General features: G+C 38.7%; 2 protein-coding genes across 7 annotated transcripts in view; both read left to right on the top strand.

Annotated features, from left to right (window-relative positions):
• The window catches only part of RPS6KA5 (ribosomal protein S6 kinase A5), a 54401-nt gene extending 35322 nt beyond the window's left edge, over nt 1–19079 (top strand). The window contains exons 16-18 of the mRNA XM_058162564.1: nt 6605–6764; nt 8298–8446; nt 10767–19079. Of these exons, the coding sequence (XP_058018547.1) occupies nt 6605–6764; nt 8298–8446; nt 10767–11006 (549 nt within the window). The 3' untranslated portion in view covers nt 11007–19079. The remainder of the gene's footprint in view (nt 1–6604; nt 6765–8297; nt 8447–10766) is intronic.
• Nucleotides 19080–21585: 2506 nt separating this feature from the next.
• The window catches only part of TTC7B (tetratricopeptide repeat domain 7B), a 116149-nt gene continuing 112366 nt past the window's right edge, over nt 21586–25368 (top strand). For 2 of the 6 annotated variants that reach the window (XM_058162543.1, XM_058162544.1), the window contains exon 1: nt 21586–21851. In XM_058162543.1, coding sequence (XP_058018526.1) covers nt 21731–21851 — 121 coding nt within the window. In that variant the 5' untranslated portion in view covers nt 21586–21730. The remainder of the gene's footprint in view (nt 21852–25368) is intronic. The other 4 variants (XM_058162548.1, XM_058162540.1, XM_058162542.1 and 1 more) reach the window with 4 other exon arrangements.

Genomic DNA, 25368 nt, shown 5'->3' with positions numbered 1-25368 from the left:
CTCCGTGGGGGCCAATAGTTCGCCCCCAATGGTCAGTGATGGAATTAGCTGACTGTACCGGGCCACCGGCATCCACAGCCACTCGGTCTTGGTGGGATTGAGTCTGAGTCTGTTCCTCCCCATCCAGACCCGTCGGCCTCCAGGCACTGGGACATCACATCAAGAGCCTCGTTGGGGTGGTTAGGCCTGGAAAGATAGAGCTGAGTATCATCAGCGTATAGATGACAACTCACCCCAAGACCACGGATGATCTCACCCAGCGGCTTCATATAGATGTTGAACAGAAGAGGCGAGAGAACCGACCCTTGCGGCACCCCACATAAGAGGCGCCTTGGGGTCGATCTCTGTCCCCCCGTCAACACCGTCTGCGACCGGTCGGAGAGGTAGGAGGAGAACCACCGATGAACAGTGCCCCTCACTCCAAGTCCGTCGAGTCGGCGCAGCAGGATACCATGATCGATGGTATCAAAAGCCGCTGAGAGATCTAATAGGACCAAGACAGAGGAACAACCTCTGTCCCGAGCCCTCAAGAGATCATCAACCAGCGCGACCAAGGCTGTTTCCGTGCTGTGACCAGGCCGGAAACCGGACTGGAATGGATCAAGATAGACAGTTTCATCCAGGTACTGGGGCAACTGTCGTGCAACCACACTCTCGACAACCTTTGCCAAAAAGCGAAGGTTGGAGACCGGACGATAATTTGCTAAACTAGCTGGGTCAAGGGAAGGCTTCTTGAGGAGGGGCCTCACCACCGCCTCTTTCAAGGCGGCAGGGAAAACACCTCCATCAAAGAAGCGTTCACGATTTTCTGAGCCAGCCTCATGTCACCTCCCGGTGGCCAATACCAACCAGGAGGGACACGGGTCCAATAAACATGTGGTCGCATTCAATCTCCCCATTAACCTGTCCATGTCCTCAGGGATCACAGGATCAAACTCATCCCAGATAATAACATCAAGACCTGCCTCCCCACCCGCCCGGATCCACCCAGGCTGTGTCCAACCCTTCCCGAATCTGAGCGATTTTATCAAACAGATATTGTCCAAATTCCTCAGCTCGACCCTTTAAGGGATCCTCTACCGCTCCCTGATGGAGGAGCGAGCGGGTCACCCTAAACAGGGCGGCTGGGCGGTTATCTGCTGATGCAATGAGGTTGGAAAAATACTCCCGTTTTGCCAGCCTCATCGCCACTAGATAGGTCTGAATTTGAGACCTAACTAGTGTCCGTCAGATTCGGATCGGCTGGCCCTCCAGATACTCTCTAGGCGTCTTTTCCGCGCTTCATCTCCCTCAGCCCCTCGGAGTACCAAGGGGCTAAACGAGATCGGCACCGGGTCAGAGGCCGCAAAGGCACAACTCGATCTAGAGCGCCAGCCGCCGCCCGATCCCAGGCGGCAACCAGAGCTCCAGCCGAGTCGTGGGCTAAATCCTCAGGGAATAGCCCAAGCTCCGTCTGGAACCTTTCAGGGTCCATCAGGCGCCTGGGACGGAACCAGCGAGTCGGTTCCGTCTCCCTGCGGCGGGGATCAGCGGTTCGAAAGTCTAGCTGAAGGAGCGAATGATCTGACCATGACAAGGGTCTAATAACTAACTCCCCTAATTCCAGATCATTCAACCACTGTCCAGAGACAAAAATCAAATCCAGAGTGTTTCCCCCGATGTGAGTGGGGTCGTTCACTAATTGGGTCAGGTTCAAGGCCGTCATGGAAGCCATGAACTCCCGAGCTGATGTGGATGCTATCCCCACCGACGGCAAATTGAAATCCCCCATGACCATAAGCCTGGGGATCTCCATTGCCGTCCCAGCGACCACATCCAACAGCTCAGGCAGGGATTCTGTCACGTAGCAAGGAGCTAGGTATGTGATCAGTACACCCACCTGCACCCCACGGCCCCACTTAACAAGGAGGGACTCACATCCGGTTATCTGTGGTATGATGCCTGTATTGGTTTAGGTTTGTTTTTTTCATTCTTGTTTTTTAGAGAAAAGATTTCCTGAGTATATAAGATATAACATGGAGTTACGGTACCTTTTGTCATCATAAAAAAAATATCGTTTAAGCATTACTGGCTATAATGAGACAATTCTACTTCTCTAATTTTTTTTAGAATTTATTATTCACAGATGAAAGTGATAATTCAGAAATAAAAATAATTGATTTTGGATTTGCCCGATTAAAACCTTCAGACAATCAGCCTCTTAGAACTCCATGTTTTACCCTTCATTATGCTGCTCCAGAGCTCTTAAATCATAATGGTTACGATGAATCCTGTGATCTCTGGAGTCTGGGAGTTATTTTGGTAAGCATTTTTGGTATTTTTAAAGAAGTATCCAAGCATGAGTGATAACAATAATAATGGGAAAACTTAATAGTATTTGATGTATATAAAAGTTCAGCCTTAACGTTGAGCAGAATATGAAGTATTTCATTTGATCTAGCAGAAAGGGCTAACGAAAGTATATTGCAATTCAATTGGCTAAAATCAACAGCCTTTATAGAAACAAAAACTGTATCTCGCAAAATTATAATTGAAAACAAGGTCAAGTATTCTAAAAGTTAACTATCTATCACATTCAAACATTTAGACCAGTATTGGAGAACCTATGGCATGCGTGCCAGAGGTGGCACGTGAAACTGTCCCACGACGAAAGCGCCGCCTTGCTGACTCCTCTTCGCATAGCTGTGCTCAAACGCGTGTCGCTCAGCTGGCTGTCGCGCGTGCTGTGCTGGCGGACTCCGGAAGAGCGGCGGTCCATCGCGCCAAACTTCTGGGTTGACGTCTCGCACATGTGTGATGGACCGCCGCTCTTCCGGGGTCGCCGGCACCGTGCGCGTGACAGCCAGCTGACCGGCGCATGTTTTGAGCACAGGAACGTGAAGAGGAGCCGGCTAGGCCGTGCATGCATTGTGGGACAGTTTCGCGTGCCACTTCTGGCACTCAGGCTGGCACGCAAGAATGCCAAAGGTTCACCAACACTGATTTAGACTAACTCTCTAGTAAATAAAATATCTGAAAATAATAAAATTAAATATATTTATCATCATAATAAATTTACTTGGTTTTTTTTTTTGTCTTGGTTGCTAGGGAAAATGGCAGAAACAATTCTGATTTCGCTTGAATTAGATCATAAGTCTGGCAACGTATTTAGATTATAGTTGATCCTTTAATTCAGTAAATTTGTAATTGGTGACATAGTCTTATTTACAATTAAATTTGTTTCAGTAAACTATCTTTGATTGGGTACAGATCTCTTGGCAATAATTGAGAGGAAACATTTTGTGTTAAAATTATAATAGCAGAGGTGAATAACCAGTTTACTTAACCACTTTATAAAGAGTTTAATAAAATTGTACTCTTTCTTATGAAAAAAAATGTGACTGGAGCAATTATACTTTAACTTCTGAAAATGATACTGCAGATAATCCTTGCTTAATAGTCGATTGTGATCGATTGTGATGTTTAAAGTTATAACAGACAATCCCCCCCACCAAAAAACATTCCAATTTTGAAATTCTGAAAACTGTACTCCATTGATGGTAATGTGATCACATTTTGGCCGCTTGGTAACTGGCTCTCATTTATGGCTGTTTGCAACATTCTGTGGCCATGTAACCATGATTTTCCAGTTTCCAGTGATTACTTCCATTTTCTAGCAGAAAATGGCTGTTCCCGATCCCAGGCGGCGACCAGAGCTCCAGCCGAGTCGTGGGCTAAATCCTCAGGGAATAGCCCAAGCTCCATCTGGAACCTTTCAGGGTCCATCAGGCGCCTGGGACGGAACCAGCGAGTCGGTTCCGCCTCCTGCGCGGGATCAGCGGTTCGAAAATCTAGCTGAAGGAGCGAATGATCTGACCATGACAAGGGTCTAATAACTAACTCCCCTAATTCCAGATCATTCAACCACTGTCCAGAGACAAAAATCAAATCCAGAGTGTTTCCCCCGATGTGAGTGGGGTCGTTCACTAATTGGGTCAGGTTCAAGGCCGTCATGGAAGCCATGAACTCCCGAGCTGATGTGGATGCTATCCCCACCGACGGCAAATTGAAATCCCCCATGACCATAAGCCTGGGGATCTCCATTGCCGTCCCAGCGACCACATCCAACAGCTCAGGCAGGGATTCTGTCACGTAGCAAGGAGCTAGGTATGTGATCAGTACACCCACCTGCACCCCACGGCCCCACTTAACAAGGAGGGACTCACATCCGGTTATCTGTGGTATGATGCCTGTATTGGTTTAGGTTTGTTTTTTTCATTCTTGTTTTTTAGAGAAAAGATTTCCTGAGTATATAAGATATAACATGGAGTTACGGTACCTTTTGTCATCATAAAAAAAATATCGTTTAAGCATTACTGGCTATAATGAGACAATTCTACTTCTCTAATTTTTTAGAATTTATTATTCACAGATGAAAGTGATAATTCAGAAATAAAAATAATTGATTTTGGATTTGCCCGATTAAAACCTTCAGACAATCAGCCTCTTAGAACTCCATGTTTTACCCTTCATTATGCTGCTCCAGAGCTCTTAAATCATAATGGTTACGATGAATCCTGTGATCTCTGGAGTCTGGGAGTTATTTTGGTAAGCATTTTTGGTATTTTTAAAGAAGTATCCAAGCATGAGTGATAACAATAATAATGGGAAAACTTAATAGTATTTGATGTATATAAAAGTTCAGCCTTAACGTTGAGCAGAATATGAAGTATTTCATTTGATCTAGCAGAAAGGGCTAACGAAAGTATATTGCAATTCAATTGGCTAAAATCAACAGCCTTTATAGAAACAAAAACTGTATCTCGCAAAATTATAATTGAAAACAAGGTCAAGTATTCTAAAAGTTAACTATCTATCACATTCAAACATTTAGACCAGTATTGGAGAACCTATGGCATGCGTGCCAGAGGTGGCACGTGAAACTGTCCCACGACGAATGCGCAGCCTTGCTGACTCCTCTTCGCATTGCTGTGCTCAAACGCGTGTCGGTCAGCTGGCTGTCGCGCGTGCTGTGCTGGCGGACTCCGGAAGAGCGGCGGTCCATCGCGCCAAACTTCTGGGTTGACGTCTCGCACATGTGTGATGGACCGCCGCTCTTCCGGGGTCGCCGGCACCGTGCGCGTGACAGGCAGCTGACCGGCGCATGTTTTGAGCACAGGAACATGAAGAGGAGCTGGCGAGGCCGTGCATGCATTGTGGGACAGTTTCGCGTGCCACTTCTTTGGCAAGAATGCCAAAGGTTCACCAACACTGATTTAGACTAACTCTAGTAAATAAAATATCTGAAAATAATAAAATTAAATATATTTATCATCATAATAAATTTACTTGGTTTTTTTTTGTCTTGGTTGCTAGGGAAAATGGCAGAAACAATTCTGATTTCGCTTGAATTAGATCATAAGTCTGGCAACGTATTTAGATTATAGTCGATCCTTTAATTCAGTAAATTTGTAATTGGTGACATAGTCTTATTTACAATTAAATTTGTTTCAGTAAACTATCTTTGATTGGGTACAGATCTCTTGGCAATAATTGAGAGGAAACATTTTGTGTTAAAATTATAATAGCAGAGGTGAATAACCAGTTTACTTAACCACTTTATAAAGAGTTTAATAAAATTGTACTCTTTCTTATGAAAAAAAATGTGACTGGAGCAATTATACTTTAACTTCTGAAAATGATACTGCAGATAATCCTTGCTTAATGGTCGATTGTGATCGATTGTGATGTTTAAAGTTATAACAGACAATCCCCCCCACCAAAAAACATTCCAATTTTGAAATTCTGAAAACTGTACTCCATTGATGGTAATGTGATCACATTTTGGCCGCTTGGTAACTGGCTCTCATTTATGGCTGTTTGCAACATTCTGTGGCCATGTAACCATGATTTTCCAGTTTCCAGTGATTACTTCCATTTTCTAGCAGAAAATGGCTGTTGGCTATAACTGATATGTTTAACACTTGCCATATTTGCTTAATCACTGCAGCCTTCATTTAATTATTGCACTGTTCGTTTATCAACAACAGGAAAATAGGCTGTAAAATTAGAGTGGTTACGTTTTGACTTTATTTAATTTTTTTAAATTTATATCATATTAAAAAAGAAAATTGACATGGTGTGACCATCCTGGCGTTATCTCCGCCTCACACTAAAGTATAACACAAGTATTTTATGTGCTCAACATACCTTGCTAATTATATACACGTATTTGACCCCCTATATACCCTTATATTTACATATATTACATCATCTTTTGGTCTACACATCTTAGTTATTTCCTGTTCCGACTTCCATTTCTCAAATCCAACCATAGGTAAAATCTATCCCAAATCTCATAGTATTCTGTCTCTCCTTTGTTTTTTCGCCCTTTTTACATTGCGACTCTCTTAATGACTGCCACAACTTACTATCATCATTCTAGGCTTAATTATAGTCAAAGTAAAAATCTGTAAAAATCTATGTAAAAATAAACTTTAAAATTATTAGATCTATAATTTATTGTTAAGCTATTTATAGTATATCTAGACAAATACCATAAATAAGAATTGCATTTATCTGTAATTAATGATTTAAAACATTTCTCTCCCCCCCCCCCCCAAAGTATACAATGCTTTCAGGACAAATACCCTTCCAGTCTCAAGATACCAGTATAGTATGTACAAATGTTTTGGAAACGATGAAGAAAATTAAAAGAGGGGAATTTTCATTTGAAGGAGATGCTTGGAAAAATGTTTCTCAGGAAGCCAAAGATTTGATACAAGGTATATATGAATCACTGACTTATCTAGTACTTCTTAGGAGTATGAGATAGACATACAGACATTATTTTGTTTATTGACTAATGAAAATACATTCACTAAAATGAATAAAGCAAAGTTAACTCCTAATATCAATGATTTCTTTGTAAGTAAATTTACACATAGTGTAGCAAAATATTACTACTTTTAGAGACATAGATTATCCTGGTTATCTAATAAATAATGCAAATAAAAATTATTGGAAGGGCCCCAGAAATATTGTATAAATAATAAAAGGGTAATCAGCTGGTGGTAAATCTCTGCATAGACCCGGCAGTGCAAAAGAAGATGGAGGTATTAGTAATTTAATTCTTGGAAATTACTAAAATATTTGCTGAGGATGCTAGTACAATCTGTATAAGTTAATAACTTCTACCTAAAAATAAAAAATCTAAAAATAATTTTGCTTGTATTGTATTAAATTTCTGTTTCTTTAACATAGCTTCATACCTTATTCTTTCAAGTTTTTACTTTTATAGAATCTAATTCAGATCTTCCAGCTTTCAAATTTGTATGTTTAAAAACATTTCAAATGTACATAGACATTTCTAAATTAAAATTAACAAGGTGATTTAACCTATTCAATATACTATTTTGTGACCTTTCTGTAAATGAAGTTTCATTGTAATCAAATTACATACCTGTTTGCCTGAAAATAAAACCCCATCTTATTTTCTCTTGGGCCCCAAAATAAGCACTAGGTCTTATTTTTGAGGAAACACAATTTCAGGGTAATCAGCCCGGCTGGGTGCCCTGCCCCCCAACGCACACACGAACCAGCATGCATGTGGGAACCAATGATCCCTTGGTTGGTGCACTCTGGGGCTGCGCAAAGTGGAAGGCACAGATCGGAAGGTAGGTGATCCAGATGCGCTGCATGGGCTGCAGGCAAACCGGGAAATGCAAAGATAGCGTTTCCCATGGCCAGCCAGTTTTCACATGGGTCATGCAGCACATCCAAATTACCTGCTTCTTCCCCGTGCCTCTGCCTCTGTCGGCTGCTGGTGTTGCTGTGTGAAGAAAAGCCACCTGCGGCTGCCCACTGCTTTAGCCCACTGACATTCAGTTTTCCCGTGGTGCATCCAGATCACCTGCCTCCCCCCCGCCTCTGCTTCCGCTTGCTGCTTGCACAGGTATTCAGCTCATCTGTGCTGCAAGGGCTGCGGCTGCTGCCAGACACTGTTCGCCCGTGCACACTCGCCGCCTCCTATGTTGGCCACGTCCACCCCCTTCACTGGGGCTTACTTTGGGGTAGGGCTTATATTAGGTGCACATAAAAAACAGGGTGGAGTTTATTTTTTGGGTAGGTCATGTTTTCAGGCAAACACGGTAATAGAAATATTAAAGTATATACATTTAAAATAAAGATTAATAAACTCAGCCATTTAAAACCAATTGCCAGTATTTAAGTTATAAATATTTATAAATGAATGTTAAATAAGTAACATTCAATAGATAATGTCTGTTACTTTAAAATATCTCATGCATTCATACTAGGACTTCTTACAGTGGATCCAAATAAGAGGATTAAAATGACCAGCTTGAGATACAATGATTGGCTTCAGGATGGTTGCCAACTGTCATCCAACCCATTAATGACTCCAGACAATTTAGGAACTGCAATACATGTCAAAGCAACTTTTAACGTAAGCTCATATTACTTATCTAAATTAAACTATATTTCTTATATCAGCCTATCATTTACTTTTAAGGCAAGATACAGTTTGGGTACATATACATTAAGAAGGTAAATATTTTTATTTAAGCTTTATTTTGATTCTTTTAGCATATTTTTTCCATCTTTATGAAATGAAATATTCTTACTATTTTCTGTTGAACAAAAAAAAATAGTTTATGGGAGGGGGAAAATGAACAGGTGCTATATACAATTCCCACTGAGGATGGAAATCTGCATATGTCAGCTTTCTTACATTAATAATTTTCAATTGTATTAATTATACTAAAATTATATATTCTGGATTCTGCCAGAAGATAATTGAAGATGATTCGGTTGTGTCAGGCTGTCTCTCTATCAAGGAAATCAGTTGATGGCTTATGTGGTCTCAGTGATGGTATTGACTTTGAGCAATTATAAAGATAGATTTTCTCCGGTCTCAGTGATGGTATTGACTTTGAGCAATTATAAAGATAGATTTTCTCCTGTAGGGTCTGTCCCCAATCTGATCCTTCAGATTTCCAACAATGCATCCATTGCCCCTATAATTTTCCACCTTGGGACTGGTCATGCTCTTCTCCTTCCTTTGATGTTACTTCCCAACATTATTCCAGAAAGTTAGGTCTTCCCAGAAGATAATTTGAGCTTGGCTATTTCTGCCTCAAGTGAGAAAACAGTAAGAAGTTTATCCTAATGTAATGGCAGAACAAAGCTGAACATAAGAAGATGCATTTTCTATCTGAATTTTAGAATCTAATTAAGCCCTGATTTTCATAAGTGTAGTCATTAACAAGAATACACAGCTAGGAAAAAAACCTGTAAGACATAGTATATCTTACCTTAAATCAGAGGTATCAAACTGAAGGCCTGGGGGCCGGATCTGACCTGTGGGTTGCTTAGGTCTGGCCTGCAGGTCTGCCTTGGAAACAGCAAGGGACCGGCCCGCAGGCAGCTGTCCCGAGCTCCATTTTCACTGGCAGAGGGTTTCAGGAGGCTGTTGCAGCCGAAAACAGAGCTCAGGAGCCCATTTTCGTTGGCAGAGCATTCAGGCTACCTTGACATGAATAACATCAAGCTGGCCACACCCACTCTGCCCCCCACCCCGCCCCAAGGTCTCAGACAACCCTGATGTGGCCCTTATATGAAATCGAGTTTGACATCCCTGCCTTAAATCAAACACCCTTTCATGTTTTGCTCCCATCCTTTCCCAGCCACCCCCTCCTCTCCCTCCCCCATCGTCCTCCTGCTTTGCTTTTGCTCCATCTTCACCTTTGAGTCAGTCTGTTAACTGCCTGGATGAATCAGTGTTGTTTTCTTGGCAACATTTTGGAAGTTGTTCATAATTGCCTTCTTTCTAGGGCTAAGAATCACTGACTTGAATTCATCCATAGAATAAGATTATAACCTATCGTTCCCCACTGGTTTTCTATTCCATCTGATACATACATACCCTTTTTTAAAAAATGTCTCTTTTTAGAGTCTACTCTTTGACATTCTATGTTTAGGATTCATATTTAGCTAAATTGTAGATCAAAATGTAAATGTCTCTGGAATGGCTAGGTGTGCTTTGCAGTTGATAACAGGCAAAGACTATGATCAAATCTATCATTGGTATGCAGCACTCATGATAGGCCAGGTTACACTTGTGGGGAAGCAAGAACAAAGCTGACAACCACAGCAGTAGGAAGAGCCAGTGATTGGATTGGCTCCTCAGAACTCCTTTCCAAATCAAGGAGAGAACTAGGATCACCCACAAGTTTGCTCCACACAGAGTCTTATCAGGAGGAGAAATAATAAAATAACAATCTCCAACCAGTTTGAGACCTCTAGGAGCTAGAAGAAAATCACCCACCTAAACCATGATTCAGTGCCTTCAAAACAGATGCTAGGTTTGCCTACTTTAAGAAATTGCTTACTATTGATTTTCTGGATGTTAATAGCCTTCTGAAGGGCTACTTGCATCATAGCAAGAGTTTCTTTCTACAGGATGAAATAAATTTAAGAATGTTTAAGGATTAAATAGAAAAAAAATAATTTTGGAATAACAGCAGAAGAGGGATTAGAATGTTGATACTGGAAAGTTAAAAGCTAATTTGAAGGGCTAGATGGACTTGAAAGAATCTTTTTTGTGGGTGTTTATAAAACAATATATGAAGATTTTGAAATTAACTGTAAGAAAACCTCCAATGGGAAGTTGTGCTGACTGGGGGAAAAAACCACATAAGAGGAGACTGAAGGTTGACCAGATGGAACCAGAGAGAACTAAGAATTGTTTTTGCTGTTCTAAATAGGCTTTTAACAAGTATAAAAGAGAAGGATTTTGCCTCCAGAATGTTGACAAGGCACCTCTTGCAAAACGAAGAAAGATGAAAAAGACAAGCACAAGCACAGAGACCCGCAGCAGTTCCAGCGAAAGTTCTCATTCTTCTTCCTCTCAGTCCTATGGTAAAACTACCCCTACAAAAACACTACAGACAACACATCCTACAGATAGCAATAATTCAGATAATATCTTTCAATTCTCTGATTGAAGATCTGCTCTCTTGAATAGTAATTGAAATTTGTTGATGCCTGTGTTCTTTTGAATACAATAATGAGATATGTTTACAAAAAAGTGATATAAAATATTTTATTTTAATATGTATGCATCTCCAACAGTTTTTAAAAGATATCTGTAATCCAGTGGCATAATCCTGCACTCGGGAGCCTCTCCCATTTAGACTTTCACAAGTCTATGTCTCATAAATCTGCAAGTCTTTTCATTACATTTGATTTTCTTTGTAATATACGTATGTACATGCATGCACACATACAGAGAGAGAGAGAGAGAGTTTTCTATATAAGATATATTTTATTGTACAAATTTACAAATTAATGTGTGTATAAAATCCTCAACAAAGATGTGTTTCAATATATTTGCCAGGATCAAAAATAACTTATTTCCTTGAATGCAGAAGCTATTTTCTTATGCAAGACATAGACACAAGCCACTTCCTCAGCATATGAAGACATTCCTGCATAACACATAAGCAACAACTTAATTTATATGCTAGCTTGGAGACCATATAAAACTTGATTTCTTCCATTTTTTTCTAGTAAGAAAAATTATTTGGGATTTTAAAACTTGACTTGGAGAGATAGAGAGTGAGCAAGAGAGAAAGAGAATTTTCAAATATAAAAATTATTCTGTGAGAATTTTCTATTCCTTTTTCATATGGTTCAAAAATACTAAGCTAATTGGCAGTTGGGTTGTAGCTTAATATTCAAGAGATTTTTATTCTGTATCAAGCATATGTGTAGTTGGTGTTATAATTGTATTTGATAAGTAACAATGAAATTGTGAGTACAACTTGGAGATGCTGTAATTTGCTGTAGCAATTTCAATAAGAATTATGAGCTTCTTATATTATTTAATCTTGCAATACATTTTTCTGATATTTTCATGTCTAGACATAATGTATCTGAGTTTGCCCGTTTCACACTGGGATATATTATAATGCATTTATGCATTAGAAAATTAAGGGGATATTCTGTCAAGCACTGTGCTTCATATCTCTACACTGTGTTTTACTATAGTAAAATTTTCCACTGTAGTTATATTTTGGATTCATAAATAGGGATTTTTCTGATACATTTTTAAATGGTAATATTTTAAACTATGAAGCATGATTTATAAATATATGCAAAGCTCTTCCATAGCTCACATGCTGCAGTTCTGCAAACAAAATATGGAAGTAATCTTACTGGTAATTAGTGAGGCAATTTGTATAAAGTTAAGCTTAGATATTGGCATGATAAGACCTCACAGTAGATTTTAGAAATACCTTGCTGTATTGTAGAATGAACAATCCAAATCCTATGCAGATAGTCCTTTTCTATAAAAACTATAATTTCTTTATATAATCATATCTATTATAGTTTTCAGAAATCTCTTGCATACTTCTTTAGGGAAACTAGAAAAAAAAACCTAGAAAAGCCTGAGAATATTTTCATGAAGAATTTTAGAGAAATAACATAATGTGAATCTTTGTGTCATTTACTGGATTTTTGTGGGCATCTTAATTTCAAGATATGTAAAACATGGAATCAGCAGTTTTTCTATCAGATATATTTTGACTTCTACACTGTGTTAGACATTCAAATTATTTCTGTAAACTATGCATCCAAACTTGGACAGGACAGTATCTTGCATTGGTAACTATTTAAAAGGATTTACATTTTTTGTGTGAAATAGCATAATTTAGTTTCAAAGAAATGAATTATTTAGCTTGCAGTTCTCTGCACACTTATTCATGAGTAAGCAACACTGAACTCCATGAGATATTTCAATAAATAGACATAGGATTGGGTTGCTAATTGCATACACCGATACAAGTTATGTTACCTAGTTTGGTAATGAAATGTCTGCAAGAAAATAACTAAACCTCAGAGGACCCCATCAGTTAAACTTTACAGCACAATACTAAAAACTGAAGATTAGATTATTCTGATCTTTATGTATGCTGAGAGCACAAAGAGCTTAATTTAATTTGGTGTAAATTAGTTTTACTTTCTATACATGTATATATGTTGTTGTTGTTAATCACGAAGTCATGCCCGACCCATCGTGACCCCATGGACAATGTTTCTCCAGGCCTTCCTATCCTCTACCATCCCCCGGAGTCCATTTAGGCTCATGCCGACTGCTTCCGTGAGTCCATCCAGCAACCTTGTTTTCTGTTGTCCCATTCTTCTTTTGCCCTCAATCGTTCCCAGCATTAGGCTCTTCTCCAGTGAGTCCTTACTTCTTATTAGGTGGCCAAAGTATTTGGGTTTCATCTTTAGGATCTGGCCATCTCCTCTAGGACTGACCAGTTTGATTGCCTTGCAGTCCAAGGGACTCACAGGAGTCTTCTCTAGCACCATAGTTCAGAGGCCTCAATTCTTTGGTGCTCAGCCTTCCTTATGGTCCAACTTTCACAGCCATCCATTGCAACTGGGAAAACCATAGCCTTGACTATATGCACTTTTGTTGGCAGGGTGATGTCTCTGCTTTTTAGTATGCTGTCCAAATTTTCCGTAGCTTTCCTCCCCAGGAGCAAGCATCTTTTAATTTCTTAGCTGTAGTCCCCATCTGTAGTGATCTTGGAGCCCAGGAAAATGAAGTCTGTCACTACCTCCATTTCTTCCCCATCTATTTGCCAGGAATTGAGAAGGCTGGATGCCATGATCTTAGTTTTCTTAACGTTTAGTTTCAAGCCAACTTTTGCACTCTCTCCCTTCACCCGCATCAAGAGGCTCTTTAGTATCTCTTCACTTTCTGCCTTAAGAGTGGTACCATCTGCATATCTGAGGTTGTTGATATTTCTCCCAGCAATCTTAATTCCAATTTGTGATTCATCTAGCCCTGCCTTTCTTATGATGTGCTCTGCATATAAGTTAAATAGGCAAGGCGACAATATACAGCCTTGCCGAACTCCTTTCTCAATTTTGACCAATCAGTGGTTCCATGTCCAGTTCTCACTGTTGCTTCTTGACCTGCATATAGGTTTCTCAAGAGACAAATAAGATGGTCTGGTACTCCCATCTCTTTAAGAACTTGCCACAATTTGTTGTGATCCACACAATCAAAGGCTTTAGCATAGTCAATGAAGCAGAAGTAGATGTTTTTCTGGAACTCCCTAGCTTTCTCCATTATATGTTGGCAATTTGATCTCTAGTTCCTCTGCCTCTACGAAATCCTGCCTGTACTTCTGGTAGTTCTTGGTCGATATACTGCTGGAGCCTAGCTTGTAGGATTTTGAACATAACTTTGCTAGGTTGTGAAATGAGTACAATGGTGCAGTGGTTTGAACATTCTTTGGCATTGCCCTTCTTTGGAATTGAAATGCAAACTGACCTTTTCAAATCCTGTGGCCACTGTTGAGTTTTCCAAATTTGCTGGCAAATTGAGTGTAGCACTTTTACTGCATCGTCTTTTAAGATTTTGAATACCTCAGCTGGAATACTGTCACCTCCACTAGCCTTGTTGTTGCTCAGACTTCCTAAGGCCCATTTGACTTCACATTCCAGAATGTCTGGCTTGAGGTCAGTGACCACCCCATCGTGGTTATCAGGGACATCAAAGCTTGTTCTTGTATAGTTCTTCTGTGTAATTCTGCCACCTCTTCTTAATCTCTTCTGCCTCTGTTAGGTCCCTGCCATTTTGATCCTTTATCATGCCCATCTTTGCATGAAACATTCCCTTCATATCTCCAATTTTCTTGAAGAGATCTCTGGTCCTCCCTATTCTACTGTTTTTTTCTATTTCTTTGCACTGTTCATTTAAGAAGGCATTCTTATCTCTTCTAGCTATTCTCTGGAATTCTGCATTCAGTTGGTTGTATCTTTCTCTTTCTCCCTTGTCTTTCGCTTCCCTTCTTTCCTCAGCTATTTGTAAAGCTTCCTTAGACAGCCATTTTGCTTTCTTGCTTTCTTTTTCTTTGGGATGGTTTTAGTTGCTACCTCTTGTACACTGTTGCGAACCTCTGTCCATAGTTCTTCAGGCACTCTGGCTATCAAATCTAAATCCTTAAATCTATTGGTCACCTTTACTGTATTTTCATCAGGGATATGATTTAGTTCATACCTGAGTGGCCTAGTGCTTTTTCCTACTTTCTTTAGTTTAAGCCTAAATTTTGCAAGGAGAAGCTCATGATCTGAGCCACAGTCAACTCCTGGTCTTGTTATATGACTATAGAGTTTCTCCATCTTTGGCTGCAGAGCACATAGTTAGTCTGATTTCTGTGTTGTCTGTCTGGTGATGTCCATGTGTAGAATCGTCTCTTGGGTTGTTGGAAAAGAGTGTTTGTTATGACCATCACATTCTCTTAGCAAAATTTTACCAGCCTGTACCCTGCTTCATTTTGTACTCCAAGGCCAAACTTGCCTCTTATTCCTTTTATCTTTTGGCTTCCTACTTTAGCATTCCAATCCCCCATGATGATAAAGACATTATTTTTTGGTGTTAATTCTAGAAGGTGTTGTAGGGCTTCATAGAATCAGTCAATTTCATCCTCTTCAGCACCAGTGGTTGGGGCATAGACTTGGACTACTATGATGTTGAATGGTTTGCCTCGGATTTGGACTGAGAACATTGTCATTTTGGGGATTGTATCCCAGTACTGCTTTTCCTACTCTTTTATTGACTATGAAGGCTACTACATTTCTTCTGAGGATTCTTGCCTGCAGTAGTATATCTGATGGTCATCTGAATTAAATTCACCCATTCCTGTCCATTTTAGTTCACTGATTTTCAAGATGTTGATGTTCAGTCTTGTCATCTCTTGTTTAACCACATCAAGCTTGTCTTGATTCATGGATCTTACATTCCAGGTTGCTATGGAGTATAGATCTTTATAGCATCGGACTTTCCTTTCACCATCAGATACATCCACAGCCGAATGTCCTTTCGGCTTTGACCCAGTCTCTTCATTCTTTCTGGTGCTACTTATACTAGCCCTCTGCTCTTCCCCAGTAGCATATTGGACCCTTCCGACTTGAGGGGCTCATCTTCTAGGGTCATATCTTTTTGCCTTTTGGTAGTGTCCATGAGGTTTTCATGGCAAAGATATGGAGTGGGTTGCCATTTCCTTCTCCAGTCATGTTTTGTCAGAGCTCTCTGCTATGACCTGTCCGTCTAGGGTGGCCCTGCATGGCATAGCTCATCGCTTCATTGAACAATGCAAGCCCCTTCGCCACAACAAGGCAGTGATCCATGAAGGAGATCCATGTATATATACATGTATATATATAGTTCATTTCAAATATTTTTCTCTGATAATACAGATGAGCATCTTGAAGAGATGGAAATAGCGTGTTCAATAAATTACATAAATATCTTGTTATGGTGTGCCACTTTCCATTTCAAAATGAAGATGGAATAAAACATTTTAAAACAAAATGTCAACAGTTTAGTAGCTTAATTCTGATGCAACTGAATTTATATGTGGTATAGAAAATTTATTTTAAATATTTAATACCCTTGATAAATTAAAATAAAGGGATTTTTTAAAATATCAAAATTTAAAAATTTGGTAGGATGTCATGAAAATCACAAAGTAATGGGTTTTGCATTTCTCAGGAAAAGGATTTTGTATATATTTCCATTGTTTCTTCCACAGGCAGCTATTGTGAAAGTTTGATGAGCTATAACTTTGGGGAGGCTATTTTCATGAATACAAGCATAAATGAGTGTAAATTACCTATTATTATTGATAACTTATCTCTATTCATAAATTTGTACTATATTTAAAAGTTAATTATTTACAGTTATACTTTTCTCTATTGGTATGTATAATTATCTAGAGGAATTGATGGAGCAATAACAGAAATTAAATGGTACATGTGTAGCTATGTTTTCAAAGTTCTTTTATGGTAGTATATTTTTCACAATTGACCCACATAAATAAACCAAATTATTTCTTGCTATTAATAAAATGGTCAATGCAAGGGTTAAACAACATTCCTGCTTCTTTTATATGTTTTATTCTGCTAGTAGAAAAGTAAGACAGTGGGAGATGCTGGATATAGCCTCTTTATGCTTTATATCATTGTTGGGGATTAAACAACTTGCGTTGACTGAAATGATAAATTCATGATTTTTATTTTTTCTTCCTTAAAAAGGATAAATCTTTAGCTAGTCTAGCAGAGAGATATTTATTACACCCTTTTCCTAAAGGTTTACTACTACACTATAGTTATGCTGTTGAAAACTCAGATAATAATTTATTACCCATAAAACTGTTATTCTTTGACTTTAAAATTTTGCACCAGGCAATTAGGAGTCAATTGTAGTTGATAAAAACCTGCAAGAAACAACCTGGTAGAATCTCAAGTTTATTAAGATTGTGGACTAGCAAGTATGTTGGGCTTTTTAATATTAATTAAAAGAATTAATTTAATAGTAATAGAGGAAGGTGATAATAATTCAATAAGGACAGTCAGAAATGCTGTATTAATCATTCAAATTTATTTTAATTTTAAGATTTATTTAATTCAGATTTATTTTAATTTTCTTTTGTAAAAGAAAACTGCATATATAATAAAACTCTATAGACTAATATAGCATAGTGGAAGAAATTGATCTGAAAATTAATAGAGGAATTCTGAATAAGGCTGTATTTTTTTAAAAAAAATTATACTGTACATTGGAAAGTATTTCTTTAAATAAATTACTTCAAATAAAGAAAGCACCATAGCAGAAAAAATACCCCATCCCTGTGTCACAAGTCTGGTGCAAAAAAGTAGAGGACACAGTAGTTCTGAAGTGGCATTTAGAGGCTGCAGGAAGGGAAGGGAAAAAGACACAATGCATAAACTGAAGCTGTTCGCATGACATTGAATTTAACTCATAATCATTGCCTAGGAAAATTGTTGTACCTACATGATGACTTTGCAATATATAGATAATTAATTGTTTTCTCTGATTGTTTTGGCTGGTTACTCCTACCAGGATTCGAGAATTTTTAGGATAATTAGTTCCTTGAAAGAATTTATCATTAAACTTGAAAGATTATTTAAATCTTAATTTAATTTTCTCATATAAATATTTTTGTCAATTGATTATTTTTTTCTTCAGAAAATTAGGTTGCCAATTTAGGGTATATGTATAAGGTGTTTCCAGAGTTTTAGTCCTCCAAGCATGTGCTGTGGTTCACTTGCATGAATTGTGTATCAGTTAAAGATAAGTGTTATATATTATGATTGGTTTGGTAATTGAAGCAGAGGTTATGTAGTTAATCAAAAGAACAAGAATAGGCAATTTATTAAGATATGAAATAAAATTTTAAAAGGTTAAATAAGAGAAAGAACAAATCAGTCAGTGAGTGTTCTACTAGCAGTATAAAACTTTTGGAGTCAATTAATTAAATGTTATAACTATTAACTTATAACTATAATAAAAATTCCCAAATATTTCCTAGTGTTTTGAGGTAAATATGAGTGAATATTTAAAGTTAGAGTCATGTTTATTAATTGTTTTATTTAAAAAACCCTATATATTGCAGGTGCTGACTCTAACATGAAGACATAATATGAGTTCCAAAACAGGAACCAGTAGATTCTTTCCATTTTTCATCCAGAGACAGCAGTTTCTTCCATAACAGGCTGACCTGATGAAAAATATTTGATTGAAGTTTCTACTCAGGTGATCAGTCTATTGTCAAATGAGCCTGATGCAGAAATGTCTGTTAATATTTCTTTTTAATTTATTGCTTTCTGTTTGTGAGGATCCAAATAGATAGCATTTCAGAAAATAAAATAATCTTTTTTTAAAATGCAAAATCTTTTTTAAACCATTACATCTTATTATATGTTTTAATTTTATTCATTTATTGGGTTCTTATTGAATATATAGTTTTCTTCCAATGCAAATCTAATATATATATATATACTATAAATACATTTATTAACATTTCTTCCTGAAGTGTAATATTTATATGGTTTATATACAAAAAAGTAATCATTTAAACTATTGGGATTATTTCATTCTAGCTGGGCTAGAATTTAGTCTTAATTTATGCAGACTGGAACAGGGGCTCTTAAAGAATTATTTTCATGAAAGAAAAATCCATGAAGTTTCTCTTCATTTTAGTTGTGGCTTACTTTATGTGAAATGTGCATTTACTCATAATATCCATAAACACACACTTTACGTCATGCTTTATTTACCACAATTAACATTGCTGCTCATCAGTTCCTCAATTAACAAATTAAGTTATTTTCTGTTTACTGGAATTGTCAATATTAGACATAGCTATATAAAACAAATATGCATGCATTTTACATGTATTTTTAATGTTTATCATTTGCAAGTCTTTAATGAGTTGCATCAACTTTAGAAAGAAATCAAGTTGGAATTTGTAATTGTCAAAAAATATTTTTACCTTCAGTAAATTTACTGAAATGTTTTTTGTGTGTGGATTTTATGCTAAAAGCGATAGACTTTGTATGTATGTTCAAATATATTTGTTTTACCTTCGAAACAATAAACTTGACTATGTATAAAATGCTACAAATTTAATTTACTGAATTATTGATGAGTATTGGTCTTCCAATGCACACCACCAGAGTATTTGTTACATTTTTAAGGAACACTGTTACTATTATTGGGATGGAAAACTAGCAGTGGCTTAGTCCTATAAGGTGCAAAGTAAATACTGATATGTCACCCAGAAAGGGATATATTCATCATATCTTCTGTTTGGCAGGGAAGGGAAGCTGCAAAGAAAAATAAACAGAAAGATGACTGCTGCCTAGAGACACCACTAGAGCAAGGCATGTGATCTCCACAAAGATGCCATGAACAATCATCCCCTTCCCAACCCAGAAGTCTAGGCTATTGAAAAATTTGCAAACCCATGAGGGCTACTTTTTACAAACTTCTGTTCTTATTACTCTTTGGTAGTTTATTGATCAAGGAACAATGTTGATCCTTGATTTTTAAAAAAAAACTAATTAAGGAACTACCAAGGAGAAAAACCACGAGCTTAAGACACATCTATTTATCTGCGCAGGACTGGACTAGAATTTCAAATTTTAAACTTGGTTTTAACGGGGTTTTATTATCTTATTGTAGTTTTAATATTCGGCCTTATTTAATAAGTTTTTTAAATTGGTGTTTTATTTTGTATTTATATGTATTTTTATTAGGCTGTAAACCGCCCTGAGTCCCTTGGGAGATAGGGCGGTATAAAAATGTGATTAAATAAATAAATAAATAAATAAAAACACCCTCATGAACATTGGCAGAGCAAATTATTGTATGTAAACAGAGAGCAAAATCTACATTTCCTTGCACTGATGATGTTACCTAGTTGGGTAACGAAGCATCTGCAAACAACCAAGCTCAGAGCACCAATGAATCTACAGTTCATCCCTGAGCTACAGATACTCCCTTCTATGATCTCAGTTGTATAATACAGCTCTTATTAACCAAGCACTAGAATAACTAGAATAGAATCTGCCCTTGGGTAGATTACCATGCATTGCCAGTGCTAGAGCTAGAGCTGGCTCTGAGCTTTAGTGTCAAAATACTGTATGCACCTTTGCATCCAATAATTCCTCCAATACTTGTATATTAAAAAGTTATTTTAACATTTTGGAGACTACCTAAAACAAATAATGTACAAAAACATCGAATATCTAATACATACTTGCACTGTATTGCAAGGTCTGGATAAGTATTTTTTTTTAAAAACCTATTAGAGCACAGTGCAATTAAAACCAATTTTAAATGTATAACCTGTTTATTCATTAATAGTATTTTATATAACAGTGTAAATAGTATGTGATACAGATAGTCCTCGACTTACAAGTTTGCTTAGTGACAGTTTGAAGTTACTGAAAAAGGGACATGACCATTGCAGCATCCCCATGGTCAGGTGCTTTACATTTGGATGCTTGACAACTGACTCACATTTATGATGGTTGCAGTGTCCCAGGGTCATGGGATCCTCTTTTGCAACCTTCTGACAAGCAGACAATGGGGAAACCAGATTCATTTAACTGTGTTACTAATTCAACAACTGCAGTGATTCACTTAACAAATATGCCAAGGAAAGTTGTAAACTGGGACAAAACTCAGTTAACAATTTTCTTACTTAGCAAAATAAATTTTGGGCTCAATTGTGATAGTAAGTTGAGGACTTCCTGTATTCAGTGGGAATCCTAAATGTCTTTGGATACACTGTACATCTTCTCCCTGCAAGAATAATAAACACTGAGAGCATATGCATTACGACAAATTCCTTGTGCGTCCAATCACACTTGGCCAATAAAAAATTACTATATTCTGTTCTGTTCTGTTGTTTTTTCACTCTGAGAAGAATCCCTGAAGTTTGGTAGTACAGTCGTGTGAATAGTCTCTATGTGGAACTCGTTTATCTATATTTCCCCATGAATATGCCGAGGACGCAACTGTAAAAGAAGAGCTGAAAGGCTGCGGAATCGCCCGAAAACCACCAGCCTTTCTCCTTTCCCGCCAAACAATGCAGGGAGCCGCGCATCCTCTTTTTCTCCGCCCACTCCTCCCTCCTCGTTTCATCCTTCTGGCTGCCGGTAGGTGGCGCTGCAGCGAACCGCGTTCGGCGCCCCTCCGGTTCCCGTTCCGGGGCCGCAGCCGGGCTCGTTCCGCCGCCGAAAAGGCGGCCGGCTGCCACGGTGCCGCAGCTGCCGCGCCCCCTCCCCTTCGGCCGGTCCCCGCTTTGCGGGGTTGCCCGCTGGGCCTGCTCCCGCCATGGCGACCAAGAAAGGGGGCTCGCGGCTGGAGACGGAGATCGAGCGGTGCCGGTCCGAGTGCCAGTGGGAAAGGATCCCCGAACTCGTCAAGCAGCTTTCCGCCAAGCTCATAGCTAACGGTACGGCCCTCGGGGTGGGGTGGGGTGGGGTGGAGTAAAGAGGAAGCCGGCTCGTCAACCTTAACACCGACAGCCAGGGCTGCAGGTGCAGCGGGGGCGGGATGAGGCGGCTGCTTTTAAGCGCGCTCGTGGAGGAGGAGGAGGTGGTGGTGGTGGTGATGATGAGCTGGCCTTATAATTAGCCGCGCCTGGGTGTTTACACGCGCGCGCCGAAGCTAAACAAGTGAGCCCTCCGGGCACGTGCAAAGGAACAGACGCGCAGCCCCGTTGGATCTAACGTTCAGGCGACCCGATGCTCTTCTCGGTCCTGCTTGGCAGGGAACGCTGGGAGTTGTAGTCCGTTACATCTGGAGGGCAACAGGCTAGGGCAGGGGTCTCCAACCTTGGTCCCTTTAAGACTTGTGGACTTCAATTCCCAGAGTTCCTCAGCTGACTTTGCTGGCTGAGGGACTCTGGGAGTTGAAGTCCACAAGTCTTAAAGGGACCAAAGTTGGAGACCCCTGGGCTAGGGCGAAAGGCTGATGCTGTTTCTTGCCGGTCAGAATTCTAAAGCTTTGCTACCTGATAGGGTAACGCTAAAGCTCCCCTCTATTTTTAACAGGCCTTTTTTGGGAGGCTGGAGGGGAACTAACCTAGAACAGGGGTCTCCAACCTTGGCAACTTTAAGCCTGGAGGACTTCAACTCCCAGAATGCCCCAGCCAGCTTTGCTTGCTGGGGCTTTCTGGGAGTTGAAGTCCACCAGACTTAAAGTTGCCAAGGTTGGAGACCCCTGACCTAGAACCTTAGGTACCAACAGAATTATGTAGCAGTCTACATATGCCCACTATTGACCATTGAATATCTTGTATATGTCCAAAACTCATTCTTGCCATTACATTAAAAAAAAAAAGGTGCAGGAATTCAATGGTAAGCTGTAATAAACTGTGAAATTAGAATTGCATAGCAAGGTAGGGGAAGGGGTGATGCAGTTTTCCCCTTCTGGTGCAGTCCCCCCCCCCCCCACATCAAAGCCTGTTGCTGAAATGGCTTCTGTGTTTGTAGCTTAAAAAACTTAAATCAGATTGTAGGAACTCTTGTCACATATTAGGGCTTAGCTCTCACTGAAGAATGAAAACATTGTGCAAAGAGCACTTTTTGAAGGGCTTATTTTAATTTCTCCAATGTTTCCTGCCCTCACTAACTAACTGTAATATTACTTGCATACTTCGAGACATTACACAATCAAATGTCAAGAAAAACCCAAATGTTTAATGTATCTTTTCTAAGTTAAGCTGTAATCAATATCTGGCAGGAGTATTCGGATCTCTGATTTGTGAGATCAACATGGAAATCACTCTCCAAGGTTTGGGATAAGGTTGAAAAGAGTGCATGCTTGTTGGACTTAATATGAGAGAGAACTTATGGTTGGCCTTTATGTTTGGTGCTAGAACTCTGGCTGTAACAAAACATCATAGGGAAAAGGTGTCCCCTGCATCGTTGTATAACAATAGAAGCCTATTTTTTATCATATTTATTAACCATCCATCACCCTTAATACTATATCTAATATTAAAGTGTTAGCCATTCCACCATGCGAATTTGTCAGCCCATCCAGTACTCCTCTGTAATTTAGAAATTGCAGATTTATGAGCATACTGCAAATATGTATGTAATAGATACAGTGTCTATTTTTCCTGATCAAGTTGGTGATGTAAGCTGAATTTGGAGATAAATTTGCATTCTATGGCATTGCCAGATGGAAGATTTTTTTAAATGTATATAGGAGCACTGCTAGTCTAAATAGCAAAATAGAGGGAGGAGGGATGGGAACAGGTAGGATCAGCGTAAATAATTTTATTCAAACAATGGATTGCTTAAAGTATATTGTACAAGTATATTTTCATGTGTTTGTCTTTACTAATTTTCATATTATAGATACATGGGTCTGAGTGAAGAGATTTCTGTTAATTTGGACCTTTTCTTTTTTTTTAATCTGAGAACTTGTTTTCAAAATGTGTAGAAATATTTATATTTGAGGAGGTATTACATTACAGGAATACAAACATTTAAGATTTGGAATAAGAATACATACATTCCAAGCTGTAAAAATCTATGTATTTTTAAATTAAAACATCAGATTATGCTGTCAGAAGTAAGGATATTTGTCTTAGTAACTGCCATGTTGCAGTTCTCTTCTGTTAGCAAGAAAAAGACAAGGTTCACTTCCTGCTTAACGTTTATTTAAAAGATGTATAGAGCCACCCAATTCATATAATTGCAGCTGTTGATGGCATACATCTACATTGTTGAAGAATGTTTACTACGACTTATTATTATTTATTTATTAAGTTTATATGCTGCCCATATTTATTATTAGCAATTTTGGATTTAGAGATTGAAAGCAGAATGCTCAGATTGTCCTATTTTGTGGACATTGAGCTAAGCTGTATATCTTGCTATATGTTTCTATGAACTGAGTCACAGGACAGTAGAGCTGGTCATTTGACTGATCAAATAAGTTGCCAGAAAATGGGTGTATGGTAGATATAGTTCAGTAGCATCTGGAGATCAGGGGTAACCATGCCTTTTTAAAGATATAACAAAATTAGTAATCTGATTCCCAGTTTAGGAATGTAGCCTAAGTGAATTTAAGGGAATAAGTGTGCAAGAATTATGAGTGAAAGAAGGAGATAATTTTAACTTTAATTTCCCTCCTTATGATTTTGAAAGTGAATGCATGCTTGTGAGCAGTTGTAGTGTGGGAATATGTATATATAAATGTTTTCATGTGTAGCTATGTGCCTGTGCAGGCAAGCACAGCACCCAACTCAGCAGCTGGCAGTCAACTTCTAGAGTGAAAAAGTTTTAGAGTTGTACATAACCATTTCACAAAACATACAAAGACAGCCAATATCAGCTTCTAAAATCATCTTGTAATCCTTGCAAATCACGCTGTTGCTTTGTATGAAGTATGTTTTGTAAAGAGGAATTTCCATGAGTTGTAAAAGTTCTTCTTTTGAAGGCTTTATGCTTCCCTAATATTTATGGATTTGCCATTATTATGGATTATAACGCATAGTAACTGGATTTGCAGAGCATTTTCCATTTTTATGGAGACGTTTATGTCTTTGTATTTATGAAAAAGTAGAGAAAGAAGTGAAGAATCTCCTAGTTAGTAGTTTCATTTTGGAGGGGCGCAATGGCTCAGTGGTTAAAGATGCTGAGCTTGTCAGCTCGAGAGCTGACAGCCCGGGTTCAAGACCTGAGCTCCATGCAATTGGGTGAGCTCCCATTACTTGCCCCAGCTTCTGCCCACCAAGCAGAGTCAAGTAGATTCAGTGGAAGGTAACAGATTTCCATGCTGATCACATGATCACAGAAATTGTCTTCGGCGAAACGGAGATGAGCACCATGTTCTAGAGTCGGACACAACTGACAGGGAAACTTTTGTCTTTTTACCTTGGTTTCATTTTAAATAGTTTTATCAAATGTTCAAGATATGCAAGAAATTTATCTATGGTAAGAAATGCACCAAAT

This window comes from Ahaetulla prasina, chromosome 1 (assembly GCF_028640845.1).
Source record: "Ahaetulla prasina isolate Xishuangbanna chromosome 1, ASM2864084v1, whole genome shotgun sequence".
Taxonomy (NCBI): domain Eukaryota; kingdom Metazoa; phylum Chordata; class Lepidosauria; order Squamata; family Colubridae; genus Ahaetulla; species Ahaetulla prasina.
Note: the sequence above shows the minus strand (reverse complement) of the source record. Positions and strands in the feature narration are given on the sequence as shown.